This window comes from Ochlerotatus camptorhynchus, unplaced genomic scaffold, assembly GCF_037179485.1.
Source record: "Ochlerotatus camptorhynchus isolate MF236.1 unplaced genomic scaffold, CSIRO-AGI_Acam_v1.1 ptg000196l, whole genome shotgun sequence".
Classification (NCBI taxonomy): domain Eukaryota; kingdom Metazoa; phylum Arthropoda; class Insecta; order Diptera; family Culicidae; genus Ochlerotatus; species Ochlerotatus camptorhynchus.
Window position 1 is genome coordinate 4,104,565 of NW_027040686.1, and position 23,288 is coordinate 4,127,852.

At 40.8% G+C, this 23,288-nt stretch overlaps 1 protein-coding gene across 3 annotated transcripts in view; it reads right to left on the minus strand.

The window, feature by feature from the left end:
* The window catches only part of LOC135702707 (uncharacterized), a 62,253-nt gene that overhangs the window by 5,231 nt on the left and 33,734 nt on the right, over nt 1-23,288 (minus strand). For all 3 annotated transcript variants that reach the window (XM_065223745.1, XM_065223744.1, XM_065223746.1), the window contains exons 2-4: nt 12,831-13,206; nt 12,175-12,594; nt 11,869-12,063 (exon numbers count right to left, since the gene is read on the minus strand). In XM_065223745.1, coding sequence (XP_065079817.1) covers nt 11,869-12,063; nt 12,175-12,594; nt 12,831-13,206 — 991 coding nt within the window. The remainder of the gene's footprint in view (nt 1-11,868; nt 12,064-12,174; nt 12,595-12,830; nt 13,207-23,288) is intronic.

Genomic DNA, 23,288 nt, shown 5'->3' on the forward strand with positions numbered 1-23,288 from the left:
ATGAAATTGTTTGTGCCAAGTCAGTTTCTTACTAAAGTAGTTAAAATTTTCGAAGGCTAAGCAGGACCCAATTTGGAACCGTTTAAGCACTGTGGAGCGAAAATTTCAAATTTTGCATCAGTCTAAGGGCCATACAATATCAAAACGGCTCTTCTCAGAGCCACAAACCATCGAAACGTCCTTTTCAGGGCCACCACAATTTTCAAAGAAAGAGTTAGTTTGGAATATTTTCTAACACAACATGAGCACATGAACTGAAAAAGAATCTTATTAGTAATAAACGAAAAATGAACACTGGAACAATAATAAAACTTCGGAAGAAATCAACGGATGTCATAATAATATTGGGAATTTCAAATAACGTTCCATCAAAAAACTTAACATTTGTGAGCGTAGTCCTAGGTCAAATGTTTGTACAACCCCATTGGGCTGCCCCTTGTAGTTTTTAATTGAGAACTTTAAATACCATGCATACAATGAAACTCTATGCCCTGGGAAATCGATAAATTTTCCATCCTGAATGGCCAGCCCGACATTCGAAAGGTATAACTTTGTAAACCATCGCCCACTTAGAAATGGAACTCTTTTGCTTGTTACAGTGGTCAAAGTCAATGTTTTTGGAAACTTTTGACGCTTTTATATTTGTTGATTGAATTGATATGAACACGTTGAAAGTGCCAAAGGATTCGTTTGGGACCAACTATATGATGGCTGTGTTAGGAAAGACACCTTGTAGCATAAGTTAATTTTCTTAGCTGTTTATCTATTTTCATTATTTGTACTATATGCCACAAAATTGCTGAATGAAACCACCGTCGAATGGCATATTGCATGGCATGTTTCAAATTAAAGCTTTGGAGAAATATGCGTTCAAAACTAGACCACTTTTCGTTACATGTTCATTTTTCGTACTCGCAAAGTGTACCCCCATATAGAAAACAAAGACGTAGTCCTACGTCAAAAGTATGATGCTATAACTGCTTTAAGAACTCAGCACTCACCAACTACCTACTCGGAGATCAAACATACAGCACCCGGTCGACTCAGGCGACAAGATCAAACTCCGGAACACCCAGGGTCGGCTAGCTACCGGGTAATCAGAGGGTTTCGCGATACAAAAACGAAAAACTTTCACTTTTCTTTAAATGCGTTTATTTGCCACTTTCTGTGTTGTGTGCGTGTTGTTCTGAGTTCATAATTTCGTGTAATATGTGTCGTTTAGCCTAATCGCGTTGTTTACTATACCGGTACATACCGCTGCTGCCGTTGATGGTGAATCCGGATGGCTGACACAGTGACTCCTGTCCTACTGTGCGGCCGGAACTCTCGCCAGATTGGCGAAACGAGCGGATGAAAGGCCAGCGGGCGTTGCTGGACGGTGGGATGGCAGACGTCGTCCTTCGTTGGCACGATCGGCCGACCGTGGCAAGGCCACCTTGGTCAAGCCGAGAAGGTAAAACTCCTTTACGATTATGGCCTACGTTTGGCCAGATAATAATGCTTGGCCCTTGACAATTGGGCTCGGAACCTGTTTCCAAGTTTACGAGCCGGCCGTATGCTGACGGATAACCTTTTTAAGGTCCAATATAAAAAAGAGGTCCTGAACGTTAAATTTCCCTAGCCCACACTAGCTGTTGCTAGGGGGGGGGGGGGGGGGTCCTGGTTCACGTTCTAAAACACCAACCACTGCACTTAGCTAATACAATTGCGTCTTAGTACACGGACGCCTGATATTAAAAGAGGCCGATTTTGGGCAATGGCCGTTCTTTCTCCCAATTTTCCTTCATCCCGTCATCCCGTCATTCTTGTTTGTATAGTTGTTTGTAGCTCTATGGTGGACATAACGTAACGGCACAACATTTTCACAGCGGTACAGAACCCTATCACTTCTGTGGTATACTACTGTTTTTGCACAAGAAACGTGAAGGTTCTGAATATATAACATAAATGACAAAAACCTATGAATTTGTGACCAAACGGTTACAATGCCGTCCGTAGTACCACGAAGGCTTACAGGCATACCGCGCCAGTAGGCAACCAAATCGAGCACTCAAGCAGAATAGCGTAGCTAGAGCCCGTACAACCTGGTGGCCAAGACTGGTGGGTTTTCGCAATGTACTCATTTCATTTATACAGCCTCAAGCTGTATTGAAATGTTATACGATATGTAGAAACCTTTATTCAACCTCTATACAAGCAAATCTGGCGAACTTAGTCAGCTGCTACTTATGGCTGTTGGAACGGTTGGGACAAGCTTCTATTGCATATCCATTAACGCTTCTATACAGCTGTTATCCTGCTGTTTAGTTGTGTGTAGACTTGAACGGCGCTTATTCAACCTTTTCCTGGTTATCCAATAATCACAAAACAGCTTTGTCTTAAAGCCGCGTTAAATATTATCAAGTTCAAATTTTGGAAGGCTAAGCAGGACCAAATTTGGAACCGTTTAAGCACTGTGGAGCGAAAATTTCAAATTTTGCATCAGTCTATTGACCAGGGTTGTTTATGGGCTATTCCTGTAAGAGGTACATATTCAGCGATAATACTGCCTACAGCGTTCGTGAAAAAATCCACAGCATCATCCAAGTTCTGGCATGAATTAAGGTAACTCCTGTCGATAGCAAGTAGAGCTTGATTTATCGCAGCAAAATAAGCCTTTCGGAAATTGAACCTGGTGTTATAATGCACCGCCTCGTATGGGATAATGCAACCTCTATGGCTGGATATTGAATATCAATAGAAGTCAGTGGTTCGATGGCTTCTGAAACAGTGCAATTAGGCAAAGCTGTATCATTTGCAAGTATTAGATCGAGAATACGGTCTTTTGAATTTGCAATCTGGTTGAGCTGCGATAGTGCATGCAGGTTGAATCCGAGTTAAATGCCCAGCTGGCGGTTGAAAGACGGGAAAGATAAAATCCAAAATACGTTCGAATGATTGTAATCTTCAACCTGAAGAGTCATGTCGTTAACTCCTAGACCAGAGACGACCGCACCAATTAAGTCTATATGAAATTGAATATCGTTGAGCTCGTTTTTTTTCGATCGGGTGGAATGCAAAGATGTGTAGAAACAGCTCTGAGAATTCCCCTTCCTCGAGTTTGTTTTACTGTTGGAAGACCCCCTCACCACACTTGACCACAGGGCCAGAACAACTGAGTCGACTGGAACCAGCAAGCTCGACTGCTTGAAGATGGCTAGGGGCTTCCAGAACGTAATATGCAGTGCGTTCTAGTTCGGCAGATATACCATCATCGATTTCATTAGGTTCGCCGTGTCTGCAACCAATATCGTCAGGCGAAGGCAAGATGCAGTGATCTTGCCATCCTTCTGAAGTGAAAGGTTGGAAGACGCCGTCACCAAGTTCAACTACAGGGCCAGAACGTCTACGATGGCAGCAATCAGGAAACGCAACTGAGGTGAGTGGATCAGGGGCTTCTATTAGGAAACAGGACGTTCGTTCTGATTTGGAGTGTTTATTAGTGTGACAAAATCGGAGAGGTGAAATGCTGTGCTGGAACATGAAAAGTCATCATGCAATGGGATGATTCTATCGAACACATATTTGCCTGAAAAGGAGGTTGGAAGCCCCCTTCACCATTTTCGACCGCAGGTCCAGAACGACTAAGATGACAGGAACCAACAAGCGCGACTGGGTCGATAGGCTTAGGGGCTTCCATAATGTGACAGGCAGTGCGTTCTGGTTGGACAGGAACGTTGAATATTGAATCAATGACGTCCGATGCAAGCAACTTATAAGTATATTGGTACAGGTTCGGATTTCGACTCCATCTGGCCAGTACCATGTATCCTCGACGATGTTTTGAACGTTCCTTGGTACAGTGGTCCTTCAACACAAATGTTTTGTCACGCTGAACCTTACCCCTGGGAATAAGTTTTACTACTTTCACCACGGATGGGTCGACGTTGGTAATATCACAGTATGCTACTTGGTGTTCGTCAATTTTCAGCTGAGGCTCTTTTCGTACAACATTGAGTGAATCAAAACCGGTTGATGCGGATAATGGACCAGGTTGTCCTGTAGTTTGTTGTTGAGGTGCAATTGAAGTGGAGTTCAACAGGATTGTTGCTTGATTGGGAGGGTTGGCAGATGTAACTGGTATCGGTCCAGCAGTACCGTTGGCAGCGGCACCGGTGTCGGTGGTACTAGTCTACTGATTTGATTGTTGAGTCGAGGTGCATTTGGAATGTCCGGATACGATTTGTACACGTTTGTTACCAACGATGAATTTGTCTGCTGGTTGATGAATGGTACGGTTAATTTAATCGAAATCCTCGAAGAAAGAGGTATCATCGCATGACCTGGAACGATCGAGAGGAGTTGTGAGTTGATCGATTTTCCTATGAAAGGCCGCTTGATCCAACGAAAGGTTGGATGCTCTTTTCGTCTGGTCAAAAAGCCGTTAATGGTTCGAAGATTCTCTCCATAGTTTCCCAGTCTTGTGTCAATCGAATCCATCCTGGTGAGAAGCTCACGTAATGCCTTCATGATGATCTTGTCACGGTCATAACCAGCAGGCTCGAAGTTCAGTCGACAAGCCTGACAGAAACATAGGAGTCCCACTTGCGCAGACCAAGATGCAAGATGACTTCTGTTCACTCCTACACAGCTTGGCTGGTATCGCCGGTTACACGATCCACTGCAAACTATCAACTTGTTTGAGCTTATCGTTGCATATATTGCAATTCTCCATGACGTGAAGCTACGTTTGTCTATGTGTTCCACCTTTGGCTATTCTTCACGGACTGCAAGAGTCGATGCAATGAAGAACGGTACTGGGTATGAATACTGCTATGAAAGCGACTGACGCTACCCTCGAACAGATGGCGCTTTTCACAGCAAAATCGACGTGGAGGTTGGATGAATGGCGCATCAAAGGAATCAAACAATCTACCAAGAACACTTCACTACGTAGGAATACAAAAAGCACAAAATCACTTAAAATCAAAAATGCACGACGAAAACTTCAACATTTATAAACAGCTACGACACTAAAGTCTGGAACGCGCAAAAATTGGTCAACTTCAAATTGGTGTATGTGTGGTATACATTATGATACACCGTATTCAGTGTGATGCGTGCTGAACTCTGATTGATCCACCCTGTATGCGAGCAATCATCGTAAGTGCGACTGAGGAGGGTTCGTTATCGCAACCGCCATTGCAACTTCCTCTTTCGGCTTCCAATCTTTCCAGAGGTAAGTCGTGCGATCGGTATTCAACGCAGGGTGATTGCTTTAGTCGATTATCAGGTATCCACAATGGTGATCCTGCCAGGAGTTGCTTATTTTTGATGCAACGACAAAAACCAGAACCCTAATTTAATTTTTTTTTTTTTACAAAGTGGTGCTAGAAGAATTACCCAGCTCAGAAGAAGTGAATAGTTTTTTTTTTTACAAAGTGAGGTTATACTTGCCATAGGAAAAGACAAATCAGCAGATTTTGGTGTCAACGTATAGGTTACTTAGAAAAATCATTGAGCGGCTCGGGAAGACCGCATTTTCCGTGTGAATAAAAATTCCTGTTTGAAGGAATTTGCGAATCGGGATGACCGCGTGAGACAGCTTACTACCACGCAAAAAAATGACGGCGTGGGGCGGATCATGAGAATCGCGCATTTGAAGCTTAGTCTTAGAAATGACAGGATTGATACGAGTCGAATGACCGCAATCACTCGAGTGGATCTGATGACCACGCACTTAAGCATGGCGGATCAGTTGATGGCGCACTTGTGTATCGGGTCAAGGTGACCGCGATCAAACACATTTGGCCGTCTTCAGCCAAGAATCGCGCTGATCGAGCGGAAAAATTATACATTATCTAAGCAAAACTATTCGATGACCGCAAATAGAAGATTTGGTTTTATCTTATAATAAATCAGGTTCCGTGATCAAACAAATACCTCCATGAGAAGTGTTTGATGAATGTAATGAATATTGTTTACTCGTATCATTACAGATAAATAGCAAAGACCCTGAAAAGAAATCACGTTGCCCTCCGATCAACCACATTGAACAGACTAAAACCGCATTAACGCACAACCTCTTGATCCTCCAAAGGAGTAGGTAGTGACGATGATGGATCCTCTGATGGATCAGGTAGTGACAAGGACCGCAGTGATGAAGTGGACACTGGTTCGCACGATGAATCGATTCCCTCCTCACCGTATTCTTCCGGGTCCCTATCGGGTTCATCATATCGGTTTCAAGGACGCCGTTCACGATGCCAGCGATGCTTTCTCTTCCGGCATAGAAACGGTGAATGTCCAGCTCTAGAACGCTCTTGCAACGAATGCGGAAAACGTGGACATTTCGCAGCGGCCTGTCGACCAAAACAGGTCAATATTGTACAGAATAGACGAAGCAACAATGTTCCGGAGTTCAAGGATGAAGATCATTATGGGTACAACAAGCAGGTATAAACAGACTCAATTTTCTGTTCAAATTAAGATGTTTTTTCTCAAATAAAGATTTATTACACGGTAGTTACCTACTTTATTACTATCAACGACATATCCATTCCTATCATCTATACAAGGTACACGCACTCTCCCTAGAAGACGTTATGATTGCCTGTCGCATTGGATCGTCTATTTAGTCCCATACGTTTTCTAATCGACTCTGGTGCAGACGTCAATGTCATTGGCGGAAATGACTGGGCGCGTTTGAAGCAAGAGGTTCGTTCCGGATTAGCAACGTTCGAAATAACCGAAAAGCCGAGTAGGGAATTACATGCTTATGGCTCTCGGGAACCAATGACCATCGACACATTTAATGCAAAAATAACAGTATTAGATTGCGTGAGATCAACCGTAAGCGTGATCTTCTACGTTGTACCCCAAGGGACCAGATCAATCCTTGGGCGATCTACGGCTAGCGACAAAGGTCTGCTACAGGTTGGAAACGCGATCAACAACTGCGAAACGCCCAGCATTGTGGACCAATTCCCTAAAATGCCAGGCGTAAAAATCAGAGTTCAGCACACATCACACTGAATACGATGTATTAGTAATGTATACCACACAGTGTATTTCTGTTAAAATGCATAAAACAAAACCCGAAAGCTGTTACGAATCTGCTCACAAAGTTCGACTGTGTCGTCATGGACGACGAAACATATGTGAAGGCGGATTTCAAGCAGCTTCCGGGACAGGAGTTTTATACCAGGTGGCTAAAATTTTCAAAACCATCACACTATCGAAGTTCCCGAAAAAATATCTCGTCTGGCAGGCCATATGCATGTGTCTAAAACCAAATTTTCATTACTATGGGAACCATCAATCAAGAGATCTACGTCCAGGAGTGTCTGTAAAAGCAGCTGCTACCATTCCTAAAGCATCATAATAGACCTGTGCTGTTCTGGCCGGACTTGGCGAGCTGCCACTATGGGAAAAAGGCAATCGAGTGGTATGATGCGAACAACGTGGTTGTGGTACCCAAAGACCCCAATCCTCCCAACAGCCCAGAACTCCGCCATATCGAACGGTATTGGGCTTTGGTCAAACGAAATCTAAAAAAAAAACTAATAAATCCATGGAAAACGAGCAGCAGTTTAAATCTAACTGGCGTTCGGAGGCGAATAAGGTCGATGACATTGAAGGTGCATTCGATAATTCATCTCACGATTCAATGACTACAGCTATGATGAAACGTGGTTTCGATCAAAGCATTGTAAATTGGATCAATGAAATGTTATCAAAAAGAGAAATATCAGCAAACCTTGGAAGCTCACTCATCAGTGTAAGAGCAACCAAAGGATGCCCGCAAGGAGGCGTGTTATCACCTCTATTGTGGTCTTTAATAGTTGATGATCTTCTCAACAATTTAATAGCCCATGGCTTCGAAATAATTGGCTTCGCAGATGATATAGTCATAATTGTACGTGGCAAATATGATTGTATTATCGCTAACAGAATGCAAATGGCTTTAAATTTTGTCTCATCGTGGTGTGATAGGGAAGGATTAAACATAAATCCTTCTAAAACTACTATCGTGCCATTTACCCGAAGGAAGAAATTTTCATTAGACAACATAAGGTTGAAAGGCACACTTTTGGAACTTTCTAATGCTGTCAAATATCTTGGAGTAATCCTCGATAGTAAACTTAATTGAAATATGCACCTAGAGCAGGCAATAAACAAAGCTACTAATGCTCTATGGTTATGCAAAAGAACATTCGGTAAACAGTGGGGACTGAAACCGAAAATGATCCATTGGATTTACTCGGCAATTGTGAAACCCAGGATTACTTATGGTGCATTGGTCTGGTGGCCAAAAACAAAAGAGAGTGTTGTTCAGAGAAAGTTAGAAAAACTCCAAAGGTTAGCAACTCTCTCAATAACAGGTGCAATGAGAAGTACACCATCGAAGGCATTGGATGCTTTGCTTTATATGCTACCATTGCATCAATTTATACAATTAGAAGCCGAAAAGTGTGCTCTAAGGATTACAAGGTCAGTGAAACTCTTTGAAGGAGACCTTAGAGGACATCTTACGATTCTAAAAACTGTTAGTATCAACTCTCTAGTAAGGAACAACGAAGACTGGATGGAGAAAAGATACAACTTCAATCGACTTTTTCGAGTAGTTGACCCTGGGCGTAATTCATGGCAATTTGGTGGCCCGGTTCTTCGTCCAGGATCGATTGTTTTTTATACAGATAGTTCAAGATTGAACAATCAAGTGGGAGCAGGAGTAACTGGCCCAGGGATAGAAATATCGGTTCCTATGGGCAGATGGCCAACTGTGTTCCAAGCTGAAATCCAAGCAATTTTAGAGTGTTCCGTTATATGTTTGCGTAGAAACTATAAGAGTTCAAATATATGCGTCATGTCCGACAGTCAAGCTGCTCTAAATGCTTTAAAGTCGGCGACATGTACATCAAAACTTGTCTGGGAGTGTGTTCAATCACTTCAAAAATTGTCTTGTCATAATCAAGTCAACTTATATTGGGTTCCTGGTCATTGCGGGATTGAGGGAAATGAAAGAGCTGATGCACTAGCAAGACTCGGATCTTCTCATAAGTTCATCGGGCCAGAGCCCTTTTGTGGCTTATCGGCTGCATCTCTTAGAATGGAGCTAAAAGCGTGGGAATCTTCAAAAGTGGAGGAAAACTGGAAGAACACTTCCATTGCTAGGCAGTCGAAGCGATTTATTAATCCAAACATTTCTGTGACCCACAAAATCCTGGAACTTTCTAAGAAAGATCTTAGTATATATGCAGGTCTTATAACAGGTCATTGTCCGAGCCGTTATCACTTGAAGCTGATTGGAAAACTTCAAGATGATGTATGTCGCTTCTGTGGCATAGAAAAGGAAGACTCGGAACATTTGCTATGCCACTGTCCGGCAATTTTCAATAAAAGGCGTAAGTTCTTCGACAAGGGGTTGATAGAACCCTTTGACATTTGGAGAACAACTCCCAGTACGGCAGTGCACTTTATTCGAAGTATAATGCCGTGCTGGGATAATGCTATTAGTCAAACGATGGCGATCACTCCTAATAATAGTGATACGGCATCTTGATATAGCTAAAGAAAAAAAAATGGGGAATATATCACAATAGATCAGAAAAATGGTCGCAGTGATGAAAATACCCGACAAGGAAAAAAAAAAGGTCGATGAGACCGAGGGGGACGACTCTATCTACGATGCAGGAAATATTGTATTTTGCTGTGGCTAACTGCGCGTACGCTGAGTAGATAGAAAGAAGATTTATCACGATTTTGAAGATTTCCTGCAAAAAGATGATACGCGATGCAAGTAGATGCGAGAAATGAAAGAAGATTTTTCGAAAATTTATTCACTAGTGTGAGATTTTTTGAGCATCTAGAATTGAGATTTAGATGTTTCGCCCCCCTCGGATGAGACCACTGTGCAAAATTTAATGGAAGGGGTTAAGTTGAAGGCACGGCAGTTCGGATTTGGCAAACCAAAAGAATAAATTAACATTTTTTCCTTTAAATATATTAATTGAACTACGAAAAGAAAAATAAGAAGATTTTTGTGAAATGAATTTTGAGTGAAAGGAACGATTTTTTTGTCGACCAATTTTTGTGCGTTCCAGTCTTTACGTACGAGCACGATTTTTTTTCTAGGTTTCTCTTGCATGGTTACTGTCTCCAAAATAAGAGCGCTTTATGAACTAAAAAAACACACTGTTATTGTCATTGATGTTGTCAACACATATACGTCAAAAGCTTCCGAAAACGACCACTAGGAGCGCAGCAAAAGAGTTTGATCCATTACTAAGTGGGCCATGATTTATGAAAGTAGATGCCAATTGATAGTGGATAAATTTGTTATCTCAAAATTGACAAAAATCCAAATGGACCTGATAACCGATTTTAGGCATTAATCATATTATTAGATTCAGCATTGAAAATGGAGGACCAAGAACACAAAGAACTTGTTTGGATGCAGAATAATGTCTATTCAAAAATCCGAAAAAAATATTTCTCAGAATCTCAAAATAAGCATTTTGACCAAGTTTGGCTAAAATAGGTGACAATGCCACGGTTTCCGAAAATTTGGTATACACTTAAGCTGGAATTACTCATATATTTAATGAAAAACTGTAAGAGAATCATACATAATGTTTTTTCAATCATAGCTTAAGTAACAATATTTCAAATCTATACAACCCAGCCGTCCACCTGCAGTGTCCCTTCCCACACAACCCACGTCACTCCCACCTAACTACCCACTTGAAAGTCAAACAAGCAGCGCACAGAGGAGTATCTACGACAAAAACCTGGCCAAAATTATTAACAACTGCTGGAGTGATATTATACACTTGTATGATGTAAAATGTAGTAATTGTGGATTTTAAATCAAACTGAAACTAAAAACAAATCAATCAAATCAAAGATTACCAAAATTTGTCAAATTTATACCAAAATGATGAAAACAAACAGTATTCAAACTGCTCCCAAATACCAGTCCGGACTAGCCAGGATGAGTTCTGTCCACTAATGTGCTCATAACAACTATAAGTTTCATTTGTTCATAGATCATTTGTAGATAAACATTTCAAAAGGTCCCATCTGCTTTGCTCGAGTCTCTTCATCGACTTTCTCTCTCGTTAATAACTTAACCTCAAAGCCTTTTCCTGTTGTATTTGACGTTTTTGACGCTAGATAAAAATCTCGTTTATCAAACTATGTGGTAAAAATAGCGCAAAATCCGGCTGCATAGCAGTGGGTATCAAAAGAAACAATGATGAAGAGAATCGATCAAAGAAGATAGGATTTTTTGAAATGTTGGTTCTATGATTTAGGTTAGCGACTGAAAGTCAATTTTTTATTTGTTATATGCGACAGTTAGAAGATACTGAGAGGTTAGCACATATCATCGGCAAGAGACGTGCGTGTGAGAAAATTTGCGAAAAAATCTAAGGGCACCGGTGGGATTCGAACCCACAATTCCCATTCAGTACACGGGTGCATTGCCAATTATACAACGGTGGACCTATGGTCTACGGATGTATTTGGCTAATGACATATGAGTTTCGAATCCGTTTCCCTCCCTTAGTCTTTTTGCGCAAGCGTTCTCAATACACAACAATCGTCTATTACCGACGATATGTGCTTGTACCGCAACCACACAGTATCGGTTGATGTGAACAAACATCAACGTTTCTATGTTTCTTGAAAAGGTATCATATAAATTTGGAGATCATTATCTAATGATTAATAAGCATTAACCACAATATATAAGAAGTCATGTTTAAAAAATATAGTAACATAAAAAATCACAAATTTTACTTTGAGACTTTTGGCCATGATCTCGCTCTAGCTACTTCTCTGTGGCAACGGGAGGAGGGAAAAAACAGAAATCTCGATACTCACTTTGATCCAGCCGAGTCTGCGGCATCTGCCGATGAGTCCTCGTCGCTGTCGCCCTCCCGCAAGTGGGTGGTATTGTGTATCAAAATACGTACTTGACGCTTGCTGTTGCCGCCACTGCCGCCGCTACTGCTCGAGTAGGCATCCTTGTCATAATAACGTGTAAGTGGTGTCGTTCCATCGCCATTGTCGGGAGCTCTACAAAACGATTGATGCGGGATTGAATTCATCATTTCGAATGACTGGTGAACCGTGCCATAAATCGGTTCAAGCAATGGAAATTTTATTTCAGAAAACCTTTCAACTCACTGCTGAAGCTTCTGGATGTGCTCGTTCTCAGCGAGGCCCTGCTCGGATACGACCACCACCTGCTGACCGGCGCCCCCATCGCCGGATCCATCGTCCGTATCTCGTTTGTGCACCTTTTTCCTACGCCTTCTCCGGTATCGTTCATACTTGTAGACCTGGTCATTCACTAGAACATTCCTACCTTCGGGCGGCTTACGTTTGCCACTTGATGCTACTACCGTCATTGTTGACGTCCGATTCCTCCCATCGGCGAAGCTCACCCCTACCACTCGGCCACGGTCGCTCGTCCTGAGTTCCTGGGGACGACTCGATGGAATGCTTCTTCTGATTCGATACTTAGTGGCAGTTTCCTCTTCTCTCGCTGGTGACGATTGCATGTGAAGTGTGTTGTTGTTGATACCGAGATGTAATGCTTGTTGTCTGGAAATTGGAAACTGTTAGCCAGGAAATTGTCTTTCTTGTTCAGTTGAATGTCTTCTGCTATGGGGTGAAGCTAGAATTTGTTTGGGTGATGTGATGGAACTCAAAACTTCTACACACACCCATGTAGATTCCCATGGCAGTCGGATTATACTATGCTCTAATCAAGCAACTATTCCCGGAAAGAATAGACCATTCACCGATGACAAAAAAAAAGACTAGTAAATGCAACCTACCTGGTAAAAGCCACCCGGTACAGTTTGGCCAGTTTGCCTTCCAGTTCCGGATAATCCTTCTTGCCGAACAGGCCTCCAATGACCGTCATCAGCCAGAACCTCCGATCCGTCGGAGTAACGTTATCAATCGTCTGGTCCACATCGCCCGGAGGACAATCGAAGATGCACAGCTCATCTCCTCCACCGCCAGTCCCGCCATTGCTTCGGTCGATGTACACCGTGGCCACAACGGTTGCCGTCTTAATGATTGCATCTTCACTGATTGGAAACCGGTCAAAGGGATTAAGTGCCGAGGGCCCATCGCCCGAACCGGTCCAGAAAAAGTCCCGTATGTCCTGTTCGGACGCGTGCAGATAGTTGCCTATTATGTAACCGTCTGGAAAGAAAGGGGATCGAACAGAGAAATGATATCCGATTAACTGCTAGTGTGAAATCCGATGAGATATGCTTTAATTGAAACTGTGAAGTTAATCCAAGAAACATTGATGAGTTTTATTGTTCTTTTACAACGGATGTGTAACTATGAATAATTGCCAATAGCGTTCACCAAACGTATCCTATTGTCACGAAATTCGACTCTGTCAGAATCTCAATGCATTGATACATTGTTAAGGAAAGTTAACAATCGGTTTCGGTCAGGATGTGGCCCTACGTTGTGTTTTTGTGAGGTTGGATTGTTGTTTCGATTGTTGGACGTTCCGGTTCCACTGTTACACTTTCAATTATCTATTTATTGCCTTCGACAGCCAAGTGCGCACCCTGGTGAATCTTCAGTGCACAGTGGTCCAGGATTGGAATTTAGCAAGACCAAAGTCCATAGTACTTTTGTTTTAGGATTTAGGCACTTGGTGTCTTCAGTGAAGTTTTTCTTCTTCAAATTATCCTCTTATGGTGCCTTCAAACATTAGGATGATCCTTCAATAAAGTTGTTGGTGAATTAATTTCAAGCAACTTTGTTGAAAAAAGTTTTTTTGTATCTCTTACCGTTTTCATTTTGGAGAATTTTTTTCTGAACTGCGTTAGGGTGCACCCAAAAACATCAGTTTTTCAACTCTAACTTTTTTATTTAAATTTTTTCGTAAAAACTGTTTTCAAAGAACTTTTAGAACTCGTCAAAATACACAACATGCAAATACATGCAAAGATATTGAAGATTTTCTATACAAAATAGGCCCTTTTCAAATGTCAACCACTCAAAATGGGGCAAACGTACATACATTTTTAAGCCATCTTTTGAAAGGGCATAATTTAGTGTATATTATATGGGAAAACTGGAGATATGTTTTTCTTTATCTTAAGTTAAACTTATTTAAGTTCAGTCACTTGTGCAATTAAATTTAGTAATAACTCCTTCTAAAATAGAGGAAGAAACGATATTTTAAAAGAAAAACGTGTGTCTTGCTAAACTACAAAAGTCTTTCTAATGCCCTTTTATGTAAAATTGAAAATTAACCGAAAACAGTCAAAAAATAGTTTTCAGATGACCAATTAAACGGCAAATTTTAATGCATTAATTCTAATCCTTTGCTTTGTGTACTTTTTTCCTTTTGTCTCGTCTTGTTCTTCTTCTCCTTCTTCTCTCGTCTGAATTCAGGTTATTTATAATATAACACTATCAGTGCTCCGAAAGAGCGTTCCGATAATAAGCTTATGTTCTTCTTTCGTTATGTTCTGCGATCTGTTTCCTACTTGGTTTTCTTCATTCTATACGCTGAATGACGTTGGAGCAAGGTCAAACTGAAAAGTGTTCAGATTTAATGCGGTCATATTAACGGTACATGCTTTTTTACGTGCGTTTCCAATGCAACGTAAATCAACTCGAACATTGCATTAGGTCCAATGTAACATTGACAGATTCTCTTCGTCGGCTTTCTCTATTGTTAATAACTTGGCTACAAAACCGTTACTTGTCCTGTTTTTGGTATGAGATGGTAGATAATAGCTACTTTTATCGCACTGCGCGTTGTAAACAGCTAAAAATGACTTAACATCGCTGTAAGGAAGCAAAGAGAAAATCGACGAAGAGAATCTTTCTATGTTACATTGGACCTAATGCAATGTTCGGGTTTAAACAACAGTTAAATAGTTGTCTGCTTATGTCAGTGGTTTCAGCACGAGTTTAGCATAGCAGGCTGGCTACAAAACACGAGGTTATTGTTATTAGTTCGATTTGTGAAAATTTCTGCACAATTGCAACTGGAAATTGCATATAAAGCCTTAGCGGGTATCCTAATATTGAAAGGGACATTAAATTACCTGGTTGAATTTGTGGAAGCAAGATTGGTGGGTCTCTAAAACTAACGCCGCAGTAAAATACAGGGAAAAGTATATTGCTACAGAAATAAGAAATCGGCTGGGGCTTCGGATAGGTGAACCGGTGCCTGGAGGTGGAAACTCCAACGACGGGAATACCGCCATAAAATTTTTCCAACAATTCAATGTGATATGCGAAATCACAGGGTTAGACAGAGATATAATGGAGCGCATGCATGTGATTTTGATGATCGTGAAATGCCGTAAGCAAATCAACTACAAAGCATACCATTCTTACGCAGAAGAAACGCGTAGGTTATATGTTATTAAATATGGATGGTATCCGCAGTCGCCAACGGTCCATAAATTATTGATTCATGGAGCGACAGTCGATTAGAAAATTTCGAAAATTTCACGCGCGAAAGTTCAATAGGGTTGTTAATATTGAAGATGTATTTTTGAGGTTGACATATGACCCCCTGATTTCCCTTAGAAATAGAGCTTCACCAAATCAATCTACTTGAATTCATGAAAAAAATACGACATGAATGTTGGCGTCGTGTGAAACCGGCCTAAATAGGTCCAACCATCATCAGTTACCCTACGATGGAATGAGTGCTAGCATCATTCTTTCTATTTTAGGATCGATTAACAGAAATTTCGATTTGAGGCAATAGTTTTCATTTTTTTTAAAGTAAGAGGTTGTATCCATGACACGACCGCAGATTTGACGTAGAATTACGTGCTCGGTATCAATTTTCAGTAACTGTGTTACGGAAACCATTTTTCCCATCACGAAAACGCCACGCTTTCTGATGACAAATCACGCAGTTTCGTGTACAAAACACACGATTTATTCAATAGATAGTGAAAAAAAGTGATCAATCATATAAATTCGAGGTATTTTACTTTTTTCCAGCATCCTGGAGAAAACCTTTCCTTAATTTGAAGTGTTTCTGGTTAATTGACAAGGTCTTGTGGTACTCGGTCATTGCGTCAATTTTTATGTAGGGTAAATGGATGTAATATCGGCCTAAATGCCTCTAATTTGTGCCCATACAAAAATTCAGCACTTGACTGAATTTTCAATAGCGACCAAAAACATCCATTATTACCTTCCCAATGACGCGAAGTGATAACCCGAGCAGAGAATGAAAACAAAATGAAAACTAAATTTGATATTTTGATATAAGCGTTCGTGATACATATTTTGCCTACCGTGTGGTCGAGTTAACAGTAATCATAACAAAAATGAGATCTAAATGGTATATGAAGGATATGAAATATATAACAAACCATGTTTTCTTGATAACAAATCCTTGTATGCGTTTTGATATTAGTAATTTCGTTAATAATTAAAAAAATTAATAATTAATATGTTATTAAAACTATGGTAGGAAAACAAAAAAAAATTAAAAACTAAATTAGTTATTATTTTGATATCATGAGTTCAAAGTTAGTAATCTGAATGTTTTGACATCTATTGGTTGATATCAAGATTCAAAATCAAACAATGTTGTCAATAAAGTGCAAATGGTGCCATATTAAAGTACAGAACTGGAAATAATCATCCAGTGGTACAAATAACAAGAAAGTATATAATGTATCGCAATTGTCATTATAGACAAATAACAAAAGTTAAAATATGACGAACGATTGAAGTTTATTAGATTCAATTGCATAAAAATAGACGATTTTTTTTTCCTTTGGTTTGTTTTTTCCGTCGATCTTGTTTTCCGTGCTGAGCACCAATGCTACCGACGTGCCAGGAAGGCAGCTCCCACACCTGGACCCTACCTATCGACCCATCAACTCATGAACCGGGGACCAACGGCTTTACTTCCCATCCGAAGGAAGGCGTGATCAGAGATGTTATGCCTCAAAACATGCCGGCGGCGCCGACTGGGATTGAACCCAGGCCTGCTGGGGTGATAGGTAATCACGCTACACCACCGGTGCCGTTAAAAAAAGACGATGTAAAGTTTTTAAATTTAGAGTTTCGTTTTCATGACAAATTCTAGTGGAATTATATTCAATATAAGAATAGGACACACGAATCATGTAAAAAATTAATCTACGATGACTCTTATATTATTATGAATGATCAATTCCTTCGCATCGAACCCATTTTAACAGATATGAATGACGATATTTATTTTGTTGAGAGAGAACTGATAGTTAACGAAATTTATGTCAACATGTTTAAATATGAGCTAAGAAACCGACTAAAGGGTGATACGGTCAAAATTTGGTCAATATCAACTTGACGTATTTCTTTCAATTTTGCATTTAAAAAACCTGAACACCCCTCATTTTGAAGGTGTGTGTGTGTGTAGAATGTTGCTCCTATTTTGATTTTGGAATTCACTCTTCAGTTGACAAAATGCCGTCCAAGCAAGAAGAGCAGCGTATCAAAATTTTGCTCGCGCATCGCGAAAATCCGAGCTACTCGCACGCAAAGTTGGCAAAATCGCTAAAAGTTGCCAAATCAACCGTTACAAATGTAATTAAAGTGTTTGGGGAACGTTTGTCGACAGCCAGGAAGTCTGTATCGGGGGGAAATCGAAAACCGGAAGCCGCTGAGACGACAAAGAGAGTTGCCGGTAGTTTCAAGCGAAACCCTAACCTCTCTCTCCGAGATGCCGCAAATAAGCTGGGTGTATCGTCTACAACCGTGCATCGAGCCAAAAAACGAGCCGGACTATCGACTTACAAGAAGGTAGTGACTCCAAATCGCGATGATAAACAAAATACGACGGCCAAAGCGCGATCCCGGAGGCTGTACACGACGATGCTGACGAAGTTTGACTGCGTGGTAATGGACGACGAAACCTACGTCAAAGCCGACTACAAGCAGCTTCCGGGACAGGAGTTTTATACGGCAAAAGGAAGGGGCATCTTGCCATTACGGTAAAAAGGCCATGGAGTGGTACGCCGCCAACAACGTGCAGGTGGTTCCCAAGGACAAGAACCCTCCCAACACGCCAGAGCTCCGGCCAATTGAGAAATACTGGGCTATTGTCAAGCGGAACCTAAAGAAGACCAAAAAAACTGCTAAGGGCGAGCAGCAGTTCAAGGCAAACTGGCTTTCTGCGGCGAAGAAGGTGGACAAGGTGGCTGTACAAAATCTGATGGCAGGGGTCAAGCGTAAGGCCCGGCAATTCGGATTTGGAAAAGCGGAAGCCTAACTGAATATTTTTCCTGAATTTTATACTAATTGAACTTGAAAAAGAAATTTAATTTGATTTTTTAAATAAACGATTTCACCGATTTACACGCGTTTTCCCTTGACCAAATTTTGACCGTATCACGCATACGGTAGCTGGCGAGCTCTATGTTGTTTGAAATTAGGGTGATGCGCTTGGCATAGATGGCCCACAACGGCTTACGACGAGCAACTGAATCCGATCAGTAGCGGTGCGGCTTCTTCCTTCTTCTTTGGTGAACAGACGCTCATTCGTTGTGTCCTGGAGAACAATGTCACACACGATGTATGAACAAGCACCGTTCGGCGGGACCGGATGGAATTCGATTTTGACATCTGTGCTAGGTAATGCGCTTTTTGCAGGCAATCGGTGATAATTTTGATCACCATTGCAACAGCTGGACATTTTTGTAATTTTCAATAGTGAAAACACTAGTTTACAGCATATTTGAACTTTGTACGCTGATGGTCAATTCCCATGTAAAATCGTGCGCTGAATCCAAAAATGTAGCCCAACAAATCTCAGTAGGATAGTTTTCGAGATATAGCTAAAAAAATGAAATTTCACTTTTAAAAAACGTTTTTACGAAACTACAAATATCAATTATTTTAACGCCAAATTAAAGGTGATAAAATTTGCTTTAGGTTTTTTGAACACCATTTTTCAGTGCGATTAGTGGGACAACCACACCAAAAGTTGTTATTTACACTGCTTAAAAACTTATCAGATTTTTTATTTTGACGTACAACTACGTCTTTGTCGACTATACTGGAGTACAAATCAAAAAATATGTGTGGTGAAATAGTGTTAGGTTTTGAACGCTTGTAACTTTGTCATTTATAGATGAAATTTAAATCCAAATACGCCAATAGATAGAATATTACTTAACGAATCTGCTGAAATAAATACTTTTCCAATTTTAAATCAAAAAACTTTTGAAAAATGCGCAAATGATAATTTTATCACTGTTTTCATGATCTAAACGTTTTCCCCAAACCCAGTCATCATAAACGAATACCACTTGGTTGCACATCATTCTGCTTGAACCTGAAAAGATATAAAACAGCGCTGCTTTTCTGCTTCTGCTCATTACCGCTTCGGACGGCGTGACACTAGGTTCTGCAGCAAGTTGGACCAAGACAGCGAGTAAAGGTGGATCACTGCGTGACCTCCCTCCCCCTCCCTAACAACAACCTCCCCCCCCCCCTCCCTTAACAACAACTTCTCCACCCCCCGTAACAACATCCCGAAAAAGACATGGACTTTGACGATCACTTTTTTCCGGGAAATAAATTTTAAGCAAACCACAATTAGGGGCTGTTCATTGACTACGTAGACAGTATTTTTTTATTCTTGACCACCCCCCTTCCCCTGCGTAGACAATTGTTCATACATTTTTTATAAATTTGTATGGGCTGTGGATAATTGCAAACCCCCCCCCCCCTTAAACTCTGTCTACGTAGTTTATGAACAGCCCCTTATAAGTAAAAACAATTTTTTACACATAAATCCAAAATTTTCAAAAAAAAATTGCCTGAAAGGAGACATACATTCGATGAATTACCAACAACTGACTGTTAAACATATCTGGTACCTCTATTTATGCAATTAGATTAACATCCAAAGTCCATCCTTTTTTACATATTCTGCACAAAAGAAACTTTCTGCCCCGCCCCATTAATAAAAAATGACGGGAAATCCTGTCAGGTGCGGTTGCACATGGTTCTGCTTGAACCTGGAAAGATATAAAACAGCGTTGCTATCGTGCCTCTGCTCATTACCGCTTCACTTCTTTTCCGGGAAATAAATTTTAAGTAAACTACAATTCTAGATAGAGCTGAAATTAGGGCGTAACAGCAGTTGTAAACAATGACTTCTCTCGGTGATTTCTCGAAAGCCATGGCTCTCAATGGCAAATCGACATCACCATCGAGTTGGAGAAGACTACACCTACACAATAGTTGGGTAAAGAAGAATTGCATTATAACACACCATCGACTGGAAATGCTCTCGCAACTTGGGGCTTTAGGTAGTGATGAAAACGTCGCTAGAACTATTCCACAGCCGCAGTCTGTTTATGAGCAAAAAGAGGGACGCACATTTTTGCCTGTAGACTTGGAGACATACTTCAAGTCCCCGCGTACATCGTACGGGTTAGGCAAAGATGTGCGTCTATCTTTAAAAACTGTCGCATTAATGGCCCTTCGCTCATTTTCAACTTCTATTCAATTTTCATACTGCCGTACTCTAACGGAACTATCCACCTACTCTCTTCTAAAAGATCATTCTCTAGCTAATAAATTATCACACTAAAGCTTCATGTTAGCATTTCCAACCAACTCTGAAAATCGCTAACTTCGCGTATGAAGTAACATAAAAACACTTTGAATGTTCATTTGAGCAAATTCTTAGAAAAATTTACAAGCGATTGGATTATTTATAATTAAAATCCATCCGCTATTGACACAGTTATAACTGCTCAAAACCTGACCACTTTTCATAACGCGGTCGATTTTGGTTTTTTTAAATTGCACCCCCTAATATGTTGCCAAAAGACGTAATCCTACGTCAAAAAATGCTACAGGACCCCCCCTAGGTCTCTGTCAGAATTTGTTTAGCAACTTCAATGTTGAGAATACTTTCCAGAAATCTCTAAGAGTTCCATTGATTTGTCAATGAAATTAATGTTGTGGAAAACTTGCTATGAGAATAACTCAGTGACTGAGTTGAATTCGACTGAAAATTTCAAAAAGTGATGTTACTCAGTGAGTGAGTAGAATCTTCCTCATCTATCCAGGAAAAACTGCTTGAATATAAGGAAAATCGACCGACATTTTACTCAGTCGAGGAGTATACTAATAAACTGAGTGAAATATCTCTCAATTTTCCACATATTCCACATATTAACAATTTTTCTCATTTACTGATTTAAGAGATGAACTAGCCTAAGGCTAAAAATCTCTTTAAAAAAAAAAAAAACTCATTTACTCAGTAACCCCAATTTTTGCAATTTTGATGCAAGTTCTATTGAATTTTGAGTTGTTTTCATAGGCTGCAACCACTTTGCCTTGTTATCCTTGGCGGTGGCCATTTTCGGCACTTCCTCTGTTTCGGATTGGGAGAGAAACGCGTCCCGATAGCAGCTTGTACACAGCTTCAAAACTGTAATATATTAAATACGTAAATTATAATGTTGAACGATTTCAAACAAATTCATCTTACGATTTCGTGTTCTCCTCTACTCTAACCTGAAACTATCTTCCGAATTTGGAAATTATTTTATTCCGTTCTAGTAACAAGCTGTGATAATATTTTTAAATAGATAAAGGGTGATACGGTCAAAATTTGGTCAATATCAACTTGACGTATTTCTTTCAATTTTGCATTTAAAAAACCTGAACACCCCTCATTTTGAAGGTGTGTGTGTAGAATGTTGCTCCTATTTTGATTTTGGAATTCACTCTTCAGTTGTCAAAATGACGTCCAAGCAAGAAGAGCAGCGTATCAAAATTTTGCTCGCGCATCGCGAAAATTCGAGCTACTCGCACGCAAAGTTGGCAAAATCGCTAAAAGTTGCCAAATCAACCGTTACAAATGTAATTAAAGTGTTTGGGGAACGTTTGTCGACAGCCAGGAAGTCTGTATCGGGGGGAAATCGAAAACCGGAAGCCGCTGAGACGACAAAGAGAGTTGCCGGTAGTTTCAAGCGAAACCCTAACCTCTCTCTCCGAGATGCCGCAAATAAGCTGGGTGTATCGTCTACAACCGTGCATCGAGCCAAAAAACGAGCCGGACTATCGACTTACAAGAAGGTAGTGACTCCAAATCGCGATGATAAACAAAATACGACGGCCAAAGCGCGATCCCGGAGGCTGTACACGACGATGCTGACGAAGTTTGACTGCGTGGTAATGGACGACGAAACCTACGTCAAAGCCGACTACAAGCAGCTTCCGGGACAGGAGTTTTATACGGCAAAAGGAAGGGGAAAGGTAGCAGATGTTTTCAAGCACATGAAACTGTCAAAGTTCGCAAAGAAATATCTGGTTTGGCAAGCCATCTGTACCTGTGGCTTGAAAAGCAACATTTTCATAGCTTCCGGGACTGTCAACCAAAAAATTTACGTGAAAGAGTGTTTGAATAAACGTCTGCTGCCTTTCCTGAAGAAACACGGTTGTTCCGTACTGTTTTGGCCGGATTTGGCATCTTGCCATTACGGTAAAAAGGCCATGGAGTGGTACGCCGCCAACAACGTGCAGGTGGTTCCCAAGGACAAGAACCCTCCCAACACGCCAGAGCTCCGCCCAATTGAGAAATACTGGGCTATTGTCAAGCGGAACCTAAAGAAGACCAAAAAAACTGCTAAGGGCGAGCAGCAGTTCAAGGCAAACTGGCTTTCTGCGGCGAAGAAGGTGGACAAGGTGGCTGTACAAAATCTGATGGCAGGGGTCAAGCGTAAGGCCCGGCAATTCGGATTTGGAAAAGCGGAAGCCTAACTGAATATTTTTCCTGAATTTTATACTAATTGAACTTGAAAAAGAAATTTAATTTGATTTTTTAAATAAACGATTTCACCGATTTACACGCGTTTTCCCTTGACCAAATTTTGACCGTATCACCCTTTAGTTTAGCATTTTAAATTCACTTTATATCGTATGTACTTACTACTTAGTTCGAGTCAGAACTATGCCGGCCACCGAAGGTCTTACTTTGCTGCTGTTTAGCAGCCACCGAAAAACGTACAAAGTCCGGTTTGCATGAACCGAATTACTGACCGGGGGCTTGGGTCGCCACAAGCCTTTTTCGTCCAGGAAACACCACTATTTCTTCAGATGTAGGCCACTTGAGAAGTTCGTCGACCTTTTCACTAAGGTCCGACTGAAGCTACACTAATTAAGTACTACCGCACAAATGACAAAGTCCCGCAAAGTTGCACGTCAAACGTTAAGTACCCAGACCGTGATAAGAAAGTAAAGCACAGAACTATCGACCGAACGTC